General features: G+C 38.5%; 1 protein-coding gene across 7 annotated transcripts in view; it reads right to left on the reverse strand.

The window, feature by feature from the left end:
• ACAP2 (ArfGAP with coiled-coil, ankyrin repeat and PH domains 2) overlaps nucleotides 1-13,997 on the reverse strand; it is a 176,613-nt gene that overhangs the window by 11,084 nt on the left and 151,532 nt on the right. For 4 of the 7 annotated variants that reach the window (XM_030823005.1, XM_030823007.1, XM_030823006.1 and 1 more), the window contains 8 exons: nucleotides 11,423-11,514; nucleotides 9,924-10,108; nucleotides 9,412-9,516; nucleotides 8,935-9,027; nucleotides 6,476-6,663; nucleotides 5,922-6,031; nucleotides 3,324-3,434; nucleotides 10-71 (listed from right to left, as the gene is read on the reverse strand). In XM_030823005.1, coding sequence (XP_030678865.1) covers nucleotides 10-71; nucleotides 3,324-3,434; nucleotides 5,922-6,031; nucleotides 6,476-6,663; nucleotides 8,935-9,027; nucleotides 9,412-9,516; nucleotides 9,924-10,108; nucleotides 11,423-11,514 — 946 coding nt within the window. The remainder of the gene's footprint in view (nucleotides 1-9; nucleotides 72-3,323; nucleotides 3,435-5,921; nucleotides 6,032-6,475; nucleotides 6,664-8,934; nucleotides 9,028-9,411; nucleotides 9,517-9,923; nucleotides 10,109-11,422; nucleotides 11,515-13,997) is intronic. The other 3 variants (XM_003280421.4, XM_030823009.1, XM_030823008.1) reach the window with 1 other exon arrangement.

Raw genomic sequence — 13,997 nt, forward strand, 5'->3', positions numbered from 1 at the left:
AATATTGACCTGGCTGTCCATAAAGTCCTTCTGATTCCCGCATCTCTTCATTCATTCTTGCTAAACGTAACCTAAAAATAAATAAAAGTGTTTTAGATGACATTATACAATATAAATGTCATAAATAAAGTCTATAAACAGGTAATACATGTACTAACGTAATTGTGTTTTATTTGCCATTAAAATAATCTGGCTTTTAGTTTATCAAACCCAGCAATCTGAGGTACAAAGATAACTATCTTACTTTCATACAATTCTCATGAGAAAGGACAATAAAAATCTTCCAACGACTGCATTTTAGCTGTACTGCGGCAGCATCCCTGCAATACCTCTAGTGGCTTGCTTCCTCCAGATGCCTGACAATTCCTGGCTCTTACAGCAACCTGTCAAATTTTAACTGCCAACTGTTGAAATTATTGCTTCTATAGTGCAGAAGTGAGAACCTGTCAAAAGTTCACTCTGGCTCACCCAGAAGTGAGGTAGTTCCAGACATATAAACAGCATGTGTCACCTCTAAATACTGAGAATATATTTTGATATACAAACATTATAATAAATGACTATAGGTTACCAAGAATTTCCCAACATTACCATATTGCTTATACATTCTTTTTAGGTTATTCATCTTGGCAGCAGATGACATGTAGCACTAGATTAAGAAGCTAAGTATTTCCTTTAAGCAACATTTTAAAATAGGCAAATATTGTGTTTGGTACCCCTCTCCTACTCTGTACCTCTCGTCTGTCCTTCTGGGCCACCAAATTTCCACTGCCTTCTCAGACCTCCATCACCCTCTTCTGAAATGTTCTCTCTGGCAACTGCATGTGTGACATGAACTTTTCCTATCTTCAAAGTTCCACAATTCCCTTTATCTTCTCTCTCAACCACTGTGTGTATTAACAACAGTTCCACAAACCTTCCTTTGGCATTTGGGTTTTCACAGAGGATGCTTACTTACAAAAATTCTTAAGTGAAACTGAAGCACTCACACAAAGTAAAACAAGAAAATCTAGACGATTTGAGAACAGATTATTTTTAAGGGAAGGGTCCACTGCTATATAGGTATTGCCTGGGAAGCTGCCTGCAGAGCTTGTCTCTCTATATCATTCCTATTTTTTCTTTAATAACTTATATTTCTTCTACTGTAAATCTGTAATGATTTAAGAGTTCTACATTTTCCTGCAATAGCCTCCATAATAACAGTAACCCCTCCTGTGGGGAAAGGATCTGAGAAACTATGTTTTGCTGTTTTGTTATTTTATTTGGCAGAGGGGTGACATATGAGAAGTCAAGAATTCTCCGTAGGAGCTCAGGACTGTGGATGGATCTATTTCTTCTCCAGTGATGGGGGATAAGCAGTTATGGGCTTCATTTAGCCCAGGATAAAAAGAATAAGTGACAATACAAAATATGCTTGAGATTTCCTACATAATAAGGTATAGGTGACGATTAATTTTCTGAATTCCATGTGTAATAAACTACTTTGATCTGAGATGTAAATCAAATTAAGACCTCAAAATTAGTTAAAGGATCACATTAAATTTTATTCAAACATTCAAAAGCATGCATTTTAATCTTAAAATTAATCAAGTATTCACATAATTTTTCTTTTTTTTTTTTTTGAGACAGGGTCTCATTCGTCCTCCCAAGTAGCTATGACTACAAGTATGTGCCACCACACCCGGCTAATTTTTAATTTTTTGTAAAGACAGGGTCTCGCTATGTTGCCCAGGCTTTTCTCCAGCTTCTGGGCTCAAGCAACCCTCCCACCTCAATCTCCTGAGTAGCTTGGATTATGGGTGGGAGCACCTAGCTTTATGTGAATAATTGTTTTTAAAAACAAGCACAAATTCCTACCACTGCCCAAAGATAATGGAACTTCACAAATTACTAATATCAATGCAACTATCCTGCCTACAGAATTAGAGAATCCTCTAATTCTCGAGGTAGTAGAATAATTATCTGTTACTCTAACAATCCCAGCCTCTGCCCTAGTACTATACAAAGAGATAAACCATTTTAGCCGGGCGCAGTGACTCATGCCTGTAACCCTAGCACTTTGGGAGGCCGAGGCAGGTGGATCACCTGAGGTCAGGAGTTTAAGACCAGCCTGACCAACATGGAGAAACCCCATCTACTAAAAATACAAAATTAGCCAGGCATGGTGGCGCATGCCTGTAATCCCAGCTACTCAGGAGGCTGAGGAGGGAGAATCGCTTGAACCCAGGAGGCAGAGGTTGCTGAGCTGACATCGTGCCATTGCACTCCAGCCTGGGCAACAAGAGCAAAACTGTCTCAAAAAAAAAAAAAAAAAAAGAAAGAAACCATTTTAAAGAAGTCACTGGTTTTCTGTTTCTGTATCAGGCAGTATAGCACAAATGGCTAAGAACATGGGTTTTAGGGACACAATTCTTGGTTTCAAATCCCAACTCCACCACTTACTAACATCTCAAATTATCTATGGCTTGACTTCTTTTTCTATAAAATGAAGACAATATTAACAATATCTTCCTCATAGAGTTGTTGTGAGAACCAAATAAGTTCATGCATTTAAAGTGTTTTAATACATTTAATGTGCTTAGAGAAGTACATGGCACAAAGTAAATACCAACCAACTTCGAAGTTCACACAATGCACAATGCTATGTTAACACTTTGTGCAAGTACAGTTGGCTGTCCTTCTCTGTGGGTTCAACCAATCACCAGTGGAAAATATTCAGGGGAAAAAAGGCAATAAAAAAATAACCATACAACAATTTTAAAATACAAATAATCAACCAGCCGCGGTGGCTCACACCTGTAATCCCAGCACTTTGGGAGGCCGAGGCGGGTGGATCACCTGAGGTCAGGAGTTCAAGACCAGCCTGGCCAACATGGTGAAACCCCATCTCTACTAAAAATACAAAAATTAGCAGGTTGTGGTGGATCACACCTGTAATCCCAGCTACTAGGGAGGCTGAGGCAGGAGAATCGCTTGAATCTGGGAGTTGGAGGTTGCAGGGAGCCAGTGCACTCCAGTCTGGGCAACAGAGTGAGAGTCAGTCTCAAAAATAAATAAATGAATAAATACAAATACAAAACACTATAGTATAACAACTACGTAGACAACATTCCCATTGTATTAGGTATAATAAGTAGAGATGACTTAAAGTATATGGCAGGAGGTATGTAAGTTATATGTAAATATATACCATTTTATATAAGGGACATGAGCACATATGGATGTTGGTATCCACAGGGTCCTGGAACCAATTCACTGTGGATAACCGAGGGACAACTGTAATTCACTGTATGGAAATAGTCAAGTAAAAAGGAAGTACTTACAAGGTGACTATATCAGCATTGGCTGCTTCCACAGCTATGCTCAAAGGGTCTTTCCCTTCTTCATCAGTGGCATGTTGATTGGCACCTCGTTTTAGGAATAAACATACCTGCCTGTTTAAGAAAACAGCATTTTTGAGATATCGTCAATAAGAAAAAAAAATTAGTATTCACCTTAAAAAAAAAAGTACTACTTAAGTAACATTTTCATTAGGAAATTGATTCATTCTAAAAATATTAATTGAACACTAACTCTACTAATAAAAACTTACCAAGATCAACATTTCACAAGTCTCAAGGTATTTTTGCATACATTATCCTATTTAATCTGGTGCTATATAGATAGCATGGTGGATATATAAGTTGTGGTCCCTATCCTCAAAGAATATCATAAAAAGGCCGGGCACGGTGGCTCACGCCTGTAATCCCAGCACTTTGGGAGGCCAAGGCCGGCGGATCACAAGGTCAGGAGATTGAGACCATCCTGGCTAACAAGGTGAAACCCCATCTCTACTAAAAATAAAAAAATAAAAAAATAAAAAAACATAGCTGGGTGTGGTGGCGAACACCTGTAGTCCCAGCTACACAGGAGGCCGAGGCAGAAGAATGGCGTGCACCCGGAAGGTGGAACTTGCAGTGAGCCGAGATCGCACCACTGCACTCCAGCCTGGGCGAGAGCGAGACTCCATCTCAAAAAAAAAAAAAAAAAAAAGAATATCATAAATACATATGCACAGGTAATCTATAAACCTAAATGAAAAAAAGATCACTCAAGGTCATTATTTGAAAATGAAGAAAGCCAAGGCAATGTAAACTTCATAATAATGATAATACAACAGCAAAGAATGGGAAGTAATCTGCTTGCTGTACTTGCAAATATTCATTACTTGAATAAACTGAAAAAAAATTTTAAATATGAAAGAATGACTAAATGGAGTCTATGAAATAAAATGGAAAGAATTTTGATAGTTTAAGAAGAAAATAATGACTGGGCAAGGTAAGCACCTGTAATCTCAGCTACTCAAAAGGCAGAGGTAGGATGAATCACTTGAGGTCAGAAGTTCAAGACCAGCCTGAGCAACATAGCAAAATGTCTCTAAAAAAAAATTTAAAAATTAGCCGGGAGTGGCAGGGCATGCCTGTAGTCCCAGCCACTTGGGAAGCTGAGGCATGAAGATCCTGAGCCCCAGAATTCAAGGCTGTAGTGAGCTATGAATGTGCCTATGAACAGTCACCACACTCCAACCTGAGCAACATAGTGAGACTCCCATCTCTTAAAAAAAAAGAAGAAAATACAAAGGATGAGTTAAGTACTACCTTAAATACTACCTTTTTTAAGTGTAGAAAGTTTAAACGATGAAGTTATCTGACTGAATCTCTTTGCTGATAGAAGAAAACAAGCCATGATAAAAATAGCCAGACACGGCCGGGCGCGGTGGCTCATGCCTGTAATCCCAGCATTTTGGGAGGCTGAGGCAGGTGGATCACCTGAGGTCAGGAGTTCAAGACCAGCCTGGCCAACGTGATGAAACCTCATCTCTACTGAAAATACAAAAAATTGGCCAGGCGTGGTGGTGCACACCTATAATCCCAGCTACTCAGGGGGCTAAGGCAGGAGAATCGCTTGAACCCAGGAGGCGGAGGTTGCAGTGAGCTGAGATCGTGCTACTGCACTCCAGCCTGGGTGACAGAGTAAGACTTTATCTCAAAATAAATAAATAAAAAATAAATAAATAAATAAATAAATAAATAAATAAATAAATAAATAAAAATAGCCAGACACAGTGGCTCACGCCTATAACCCAAGCTACTAGGGGAGGATCGCTTGAGCCTAGGAGTTCAAGGCTGTAGTGGGCTATGATCGCACCACTGCACTCCTGCCTGGGCAACAGGGTGAGACCCTATCTCTAAATAAATGAAGATGCTATTTTAAAAATATTTTAAAATAAGAGCTTCTTGCTTATCTGCCACATAATAATCGGATATCCTGAGATGTCTTATTAAGAAACAAGCGTTTAAGACACAAATTTTTCATATAAAGCCAACATTTTCTTTCATTTATACTTCCTAATAATAGAAAGTCAATTTTCAAGGCTTTATTGTTCTGTGAATCTTACTATCACTCCAGAAGACATAATGTCAATAACCCAAAGTAAGAATTTAGTTTAGAATTTGACTTTAGCTACCCTGTGGAAAAACTAAAAATTACAAAGTCATCAAATTATCTTTAAATAGGTTATGTGTGTGCATGCTATGGAAATAATGTATATGTACACACATACATAAACACAAACATAGGCTTAAGTTGTCTGACAAAATCACCACAATTTTAATAACAGAGAAAGTTAAGTACTAAAACTGATCTATTTAATGACAAGTTAAGGTCAAAGTAAGCCTTGAAATTTTCGTATCTGAAAACCAATAGTAGCTTTTTCTGAAAGAGACTTTTTTAACTTTCAAATTCCATCATGACAAAATAAGTCATGGAACACATCTCTTTACAAACATTACCTGAAAACTTTAACCTGAGAAAAACTAAAACATTAATTCAAAATAATTTTTCAAATAAAGTCTCCGTAAATATTAAAGCACTGCAGTTACCCTGTGTGCCCTAAGACGGTGGCATGATGCAATGGTCCCCGCCCTTGGACATCTCTTTGGTTGACATTAGCACCATTCTGTAGGAGGAACTCACACGTCACCAAAGAGCCCTTAAAGGAAAAAAGAGGATGACTATAGACAAAAGCAAATAACAGGAAACAATACATTTCTTTTTAAAAACAATTGGTCTTCTTTACTCAAATAGCATTTCCATTTCCTTCTCTCCAAAATAAAAAATATCCCTCAGCCAAGGCAGAGAAATTATAAATTATATTATTTTCTTCCCAAGAACTAATTCTAATAGAGATTCATTTGCAGTTTGTGAACTAGCAAAACACACTATATGCTTTCATTATTAGAATTCTTTTCCACTGCAAAAAAACTTGAAACAAACGAAGTGGTGCTCAGAAACCACTACTATTAATAGCACAGAGGTTCCTTCTATTTTCTAACCCATCTCTTGAAGCAAAGATAATACTAAAGCCAGTTCAGAACGTATTATGATTTTTTAAATATTTGATTGCTACTGAAAATGTCATTATATAAATGCATACCCCTAATACAGCCTGAATAAGTGGTGTCGCTTTGTTTTCCTCTGAATTGGCCCAGTTCACATCTGCGCCATGAGCCAAAGCCTCAGCCATTTTAGGAAGGTTTTTTTCATATGATGCCCTATAAAGCTGAAGTCCTGGATTAAGATGTTTTGAGTCAAGAAACATAGAAGAATCTTGCCTTTCTCCTTCTGAAAAGCAAACACATATACATCAATAAAAATGAGCTCTTGGCAGAAAAAGAAAAAATTATTTAATAGGTAGAGTTTCAGTTTTGCAAGATACAAAGAGTTTTGTGGATGAATGGCAGTAATGGTAGCACACTAATGGGAACATACTTAATGCCACTAAACTGTACACTTAAAAATGGTTAAGATGGGCCAGCCACGGTGGCTCACACCTGCAATCCCAGCACTTTGAGAGGCTGAGGCGGGTGGATCACTTGAGGTCAGGAGTTCGAAACCAGCCTGGCCAACATGGTGAAACCTCATCTTTACTAAAAATACAAAAATTAGCCAGGCATGGTAGCGGGCACCTGTAATCCCATCTACCTGGGAGACTGAGGCAGGAGAATCGCTTGAACCTGGGAGGCAGAGGTTGCAGTGAGCTGAGATTGCACCACTGCACTCCAGCCTGGGCAACAGAGCGTGACTCAGTCTCAAAAAAAAAAAAAAGAAAAAAGGTTAAGATGATAAACTTTATGTGCATTTTATCGTAATTTTTAAAAAATAAAGCTATGACATAAGAAACCATTAATCTATCATAATGAGCTTATGGGAGATTTTCACATAGATATTCTCCAACATTCAACCTTCTTCTCCTATAAAGACAATCACTGATATGCCAGGCCTTTCTGTTCTTGCCAGTATCCAAGGGATAGGTTAATTACTCTGTACTAGATTAAAATTGAGTATATTCCTAAATGTTGGGACTTAAGAAGCAGCAAGAATCCATAAAAACTTTCACTACTAGACCAAACCTCACTTCATTCCTAGGATGGTCCAATATCATCCTAATTTGCACTATAAGCACTTCAAGTAATTTGAAGAGTGCTGACTCCCCTGAGTACTCTGCAGGACCAAAATCACTGAAATCATGGAGGAGGGGACAAGGGTATAAAGCACAAGTCAAAAGAAAAATCTAATGGGGGAGGGAGATGCTGATCTCTTTCTCCTGATAGGACAGCCACAAGGAAAGATAAAGGATAGTAAGACACAGTTCATGTGGATTAAAAATTATCCTTGGCAATTGGTAAGGCACTTTTAGCACATACCATTAGGCTTGGAAGAATGTACAACTAAGGATCAGGTGTGCTGGCTGACACCTATAATCCCAGCACTTTTGGGGGCTGAGGCAGGTGGATCACTTGAGGTCAGGAGTTCAAGACCAGCCTGGCCAACATGGTGAAACCCCATCTATACTAAAAATACAAAAATTAGCTGGGCATGGTGACACACAGCTGTAACCCAGCTACTCGGGAGGCTGAGTGGGAGAACTGTGTGAACCCAGAAGGTGGAGGCTGCAGTGAGCCAAGATCATGCCACTGCAATCCAGCCTGGACAACAGAGCGAGACTCAAAATAAAAAATAAAATGTAGGCCAGGCTCAGTGGCTCGCGCCTGTAATCCTAGCACTTTGGGAGGCCGAGATGGGTGGATCACGAGGTCAGGAGATCGAGACCATCCTGGCTAAAACGGTGAAACCCCATCTCTACTAAAAATACAAAAAAAAAAAAAAAAAAATTAGCCAGGCGTGGTGGTGGGCATCCATAGTCCCAGCTACTCGGGAGGCTGAGGCAGGAGAATGGCATGAACCCGGGAGGTGGGGCTTGCAGTAAGCGAAGATCGCACCACTGTACTCCATCCTGGGTGACAGAGAAAGACTCCATCTCAAAAAAAAGTAAATAAATAAAAATAAAAAAAAGTATAAACAATATATAACTAGGACAGAATTTCCAAATATGAAGAAATCGCTGCTTTCTCATTTAAACGTATTACTCCTCCCCTAGTTACCTTTTAAGACTAACCTCTTCCTTTAAAATATTTAATCAAGAGTAGGGCAGGGCGCGGTGGCTGAAATCCCAGCACTTTGGGAGGCTGAGGCGGGTGGATCACAAGGTCAGGAGTTCGAGACCAGCCTGGCCAATGTGGCGAAATCCCGTCCCTACTAAAAACACAAAAATTAGCCAGGCGTGGTGGTGGGTGCCTGTAATCCCAGCTACTCAGGAGGCTGAGGCAGAAGAATCACTTGAAACTGGAAGGCGGAGGTTGCAGTGAGCCAAGATCGCACCGCTGCACTCCAGCCTGGGCAGTAAGAGTAAAACTCCATCTCAAAAAAAAAGAAAAAAAAAAAAAAATATATATATATATATATATATATATATATATTTAATCAAAAGTAGATTTACCACATGCATTTTCCAGCAAACAAAACCAATTAACATCGAGTTTCATCAGAACTCACCAGGCTCATATAAACTATTGGCTGACACTGTGGAGGGTAAAGATTCTCTTCCATCATCGGAGCTCTGCTGAATTCCACTGTCATTACTTCTGACTGTTTTAAAGAAAAATTAACTAATGATTAAAGTTCATGCCATTTAGAAAACAATCTCCCACAAACAAGGTTTTAAAATGAGCTCTTACACATCAACATGAACTCAGGCACCACAAGGAGAATGCATTTAATATAATTTTAACCCTTCTGAACACTTAGCTTATCGAGATATAAATCAATCACAAAACCTGAAAATAAACTTATTTTCAGAGTTGTAACACATCTCATTACTCCATAATATGTCGGGGTAGTAAAGAGCTTAATTTATTATATGACTGTAAGTAACGTGTAATTCTGAGACAATGGGTAACATCTAGAGAAATGGCCACACCGCACAATGACCACTGGCACAGACTTGGAATGCTCCACAAGAGTAGTACTTACTACTACGCAGTTTTGAAGAAGTATCAAAGTAGGAGAAGAGTGAATCTAGCTCATCAGGACAAAACAGAGACTCCCGCCTGGCCTCGTCGCTATTTACAGCAATCACTGGGGACATGCAAGTTAGCAAAGCACAAAGCAGGCCATAAGAAGGGAAAAGGGCAGGAAAAAACGTTACTGGGAAAAAATTTAGGAGGAAAAAATAGGAAGGAAATCAGGTAGTTAATCAGATACTTAGGGCTTTTGAAATGTCAGGTTTATAATTCCCATCTCCCCTTGCATTTTAAGCAGTTTTTATTCCTTAGAATATACACATTACCTAGAAAGGTGAAATATTATGAAGTTGTTTAAAGTTAACTATTTTAAAGACATAGAAATTCAGTTTTTCTTAGAATATGTAGAAGGGAACAGGTTTTTAACATTAAAAAAACGACAATGGCTATTAGTTCAGGGATTATAAAAGTGATTTGAGCTTAAGAAAATAGCTATAGACACAGTAAGAAAGTTTGCCATACCTGAACTTTGGGCAGATGCTCTGACTTGGTCCCCTGGCCCAAATTTAGAAATGCTCAGCCTCTTTTCTTCAGAACTTTTAGAGACAAACTTTTTTTGCTGCTCAGGAGGTGATAATGATATAGAATATTTATCCACAAATTTCCTTTCCACATATTTTGCTCTGATATATGCCTCCTTCTCCTGTCTGATAGACATAAAAATGTCATGATGTTTTGCTTAATCTCTTAGCATGGCTAATACCAAAACAAGTCATTATATATGGAATATATTCAAATAAAGTCGCTGAATGTAATACTGGTTAAAACTGAATCTGTGACATTATATATATATATATATATATATATATATAATGTTTTCCTTTCAAATACCTAATGAACCATGATTTCACACTCAAGTGAAATACAAACAATAACCTAACTGAAAAATCGAAAGTATTAACATGCTACTCTTCCCTTCTCTTAATTTCTGTGCTATTCATTTCTATACTCCCCTCATGCTTTTTGCAGACTAGAAAACATCGCCAGGAAAAAAAAAACTTAAAAATTTATAGAAAGTAACTTTATTTTCATTTTTACTCAAATAAATTATTTCACATACTGGACGAGCACTATTGAGGGCCATAATTTTTCATAAGACTACTTTAAAACAACACATAGCATTATTAATTTAAGAAGAAATAAAGTTCTAATTTATGATACCATCATAAAATGCCATATCTGTTCTATACTTTTTACTTATATCCTCTTATAAAGTTTAGGTCTTTGGTTAAAATAGAAGGCTATTTCAAGGTCTGAAATAACTCAGTCTTGTTTTAGCAAATAATTAAGATTCTGATTTAAATGGTATTGGTTTAGACAGCAATAACTTTCAAATACAATTGGTCATACATAAAGACTTAGACTGAAATCAGTATCAACAACAAACATCATGTGCTTTGAAGGTACCAACTCTTAGCCACTTCATTCAATGAGCCCTCCTTATACAGAATTGGAAGACTAATTTCAAACACAGCAGTCAAGTACTCTCTCCCTTTCAGGGGCAAACTTTGCATCTTTAGTTCTTCAATATTATAATGCCATGCATAAACTATGTGATTAACAAATCTTTGCTAAATTAAGTATGAACAATGTAAAATTATTCACTGTAGGTTAACAGAAACTTGATCCTTAGAGACAGTAATGAATAGATTATCCCTTTTTGAATGCTACCATGGACAGAACTTTGGTCTACTTTAACTGACTGTTAAGGGTTTCTACATTCCTGCGTAGAGCCCTAATTTTTAAGATCTCTCTACTCTAGAGACTATAATTGATTATCTGTTCAATACAATATAATTATCTAATTAACATACCAAAGAAAGAGATAGCCAACATTTGAACAGAAGTGGTAATGACTGCTTCTAAACACTTTGTCTCAATGTTATATATCAATTACTACAGTGAAATAAAATCATAGCTATATCCCTAATTAGGGGGAAAAAAAACAACTGAAACAGTACCTTTGTCCTGGTTGTGGTTTCTTTATTCCCATTTTTTCCACATTAGCTTCATAAACTCGATTTATAACATCATTCCCCAACTCACACATAAGCTGTTTGGCAAAAAAAATAGAAAAATAAGCTATACATTAAAGACCTTAAAATAAGCTAAAATTTAAAAATCCTTTAGCAAGTACAGTTAACTAATTCCCTTGCGTATTCTGCAGTTGCTTATTCTACAAAGAAGTTTTATGTTAAAACAAAATGAGACAAGAACTGAGAGTAATATTATCACTTTGCTATTCTTCACCAAATTACCTCCCCTAGAAGATTATCTCCCCCACCAGAGTCATTCTCTCTCTCTACAAGTTTATCTATGTATCTATCTAGCCACATATCACAGCTATTGTATCTATCTCTATGTCCATAGTAAGTAAGGTAGGAAGTATGACAACAAAGCATTATCTACACAGTAAGGTGTGGTAAGTACTAGCCAGTCTTAGGACAGTAAGTTAAACTTCAAGTATCTATTCTTTTCAGTTTTCACGTCTAGTTCCTAGAAATATGCAAATCTATCAAATTTACAACTTTCTGGTAATTATTTTTGAACTTTTACCTCTTTTTGGGTTGGGTTCTGTCTTCAGATAACAAACAACTCCTAGTTATATGTTCCAAATTCTTTTAGATTTTCCTTTCCATCTGTTACTCACCTCTTTAATTCTGTTCAAGCTCTCCTTGCCTCACTAATAAATTATATCTGTACCGTCTTGGCTAATCTTATTGCTTCTAGTTATGCCCAATTCCAGGCTTGACCACAAAAACAAACACTTTTACCAAGAGCAGATCACCCAAACCATTTCCCTGAAAAATCATATGTAGGTAAAAGGGACACTAATACACATTAAGATGACATTACCACTATGTAGAGAATAGAGGTTAAAGTGTTGGGACAGGTGAGATGTGGGAGCAGGCATGGCCTGGAATGAGATAACAAGAGGATTACAATGCTCTCTGGACCCAACAACAGGAGTGAAGTCTGGGAAGAGCACTCTCATAGGCAAGAGAATGGTTTCCCTTTCCCTCTTCTTTTTTTTTCCTTTTTTTGGGGGGGGGGTGGGGGACAGAGTCTCACTCCATCACCCAGGCTGGAGTGCAGTGGCATGATCTTGGCCCACTGCAACTTCCACGTCCTGGGTTCAAGTGATTCTCCTTCCTCAACTTCCCGAGTAGCTGGGATTACAGATGGCCACCACCACACCCAGCTAGTTTTTGTATTTGTAGTAGAGACAGGGTTTCACTATGTTGGCCAGGCTGGTCTCGAACTCCTGACATCAAGGATGATCTGCCCACCTCGACCTCTCAAAGTGCTAGGATTACAGGCATGAGCTACCACACCAGCCTCTCTCCTTTTCCTTAATCATGAGCCTTTTTGAGGTCCCATTACTTCTATGATGTCCCTCTTCTGTCATTTCCATTTATTCCTTTTTTTTTTTTTTTTTTTGAGATGGAGTTTCCCTCTCGTTGCCCAGGCTGGAGTGTAATGGCACAATCTCGGCTCACTGCAACCTCCACCTCCCAGGTTCAAGTGATTCTCCTGCCTCAGCCTCCCAAGTAGCTGGGATTACAAGCATGCGCCACCACGCCCGGCTAATTTTGTATTTTTAGTAGAGATGGGGTTTCTCCATGTTGGTCAGGCTGGTCTCGAACTCTGGACCTCAGGTGATCCGCCTGCCTCAGCCTCCCAAAGTGCTGGGATTATAGGCGTCAGCCACTGCGCCTGGCCTTCCATTTATTGTTTCTATTATCTCTCCCTGTCACTTTCTTTCCCCTCGTCCCATAGCCCAGCTACCTCTTAAAAATCTTAAATGTGCTAATTCCTTCTCTGAGCAATTATTACTTCTAGTTTTATACAGCATATTTTTCATTTTTAAAGTAAAGATACTAATTATTATATATAAAGTCTTCTTTAAAATCTGCACTGGTACTGTGAGACATCACTGCATAAGACTAGTAGCACAGAAATCAACCTTATTTACAAGAAATTTAATGTAAGGCAAAGGAAAAATAAGAAAATGATGGGAAAGGAAAGGATTTTTCAATTACCGATGCTAAGAAAGTTGGTTACGGATTTGGAAAAATTGCCTGGGTGTGGTGGCTCATGCCTGTAATCCCAGCACTTTGGGAGGCCGAGGCAGGCAGATCACTTGAGGCCAGGAGTTCAAGACCAGCCTTGGCAACATGGCGAAACCCCGTCTCTACAAAAACTACAAAAAAAAAAAAAAAATTACTTGGGAGGCTGAGGCACAAGAATTGCTCCAACCCAGGAGACGGAGGTTGCAGTGAACCAAGATTGCACCACTGCACCCCAGCCTGGGTGACAAAGTGAGACTCCGTCTCAAAAAAAAAAAAAAAAGGCCGGGTGCAGTGACTCACGCCTGTAATCCCACCACTTTGGGAGGCCAAGGCGGGCGGATCACGAGGTCAGGAGATCAAGACCATCCTGGCTAAGACAGTGAAACTCTGCCTCTACTAAAAACACAAAAAATTAGCTGGGCCGGGTGGTGGGCACCTGTAGTCTCAGCTACTCAGGAAGCTG

The sequence above is a fragment of the Nomascus leucogenys genome, chromosome 11 (genome assembly GCF_006542625.1).
Source record: "Nomascus leucogenys isolate Asia chromosome 11, Asia_NLE_v1, whole genome shotgun sequence".
Lineage (NCBI taxonomy): Eukaryota > Metazoa > Chordata > Mammalia > Primates > Hylobatidae > Nomascus > Nomascus leucogenys.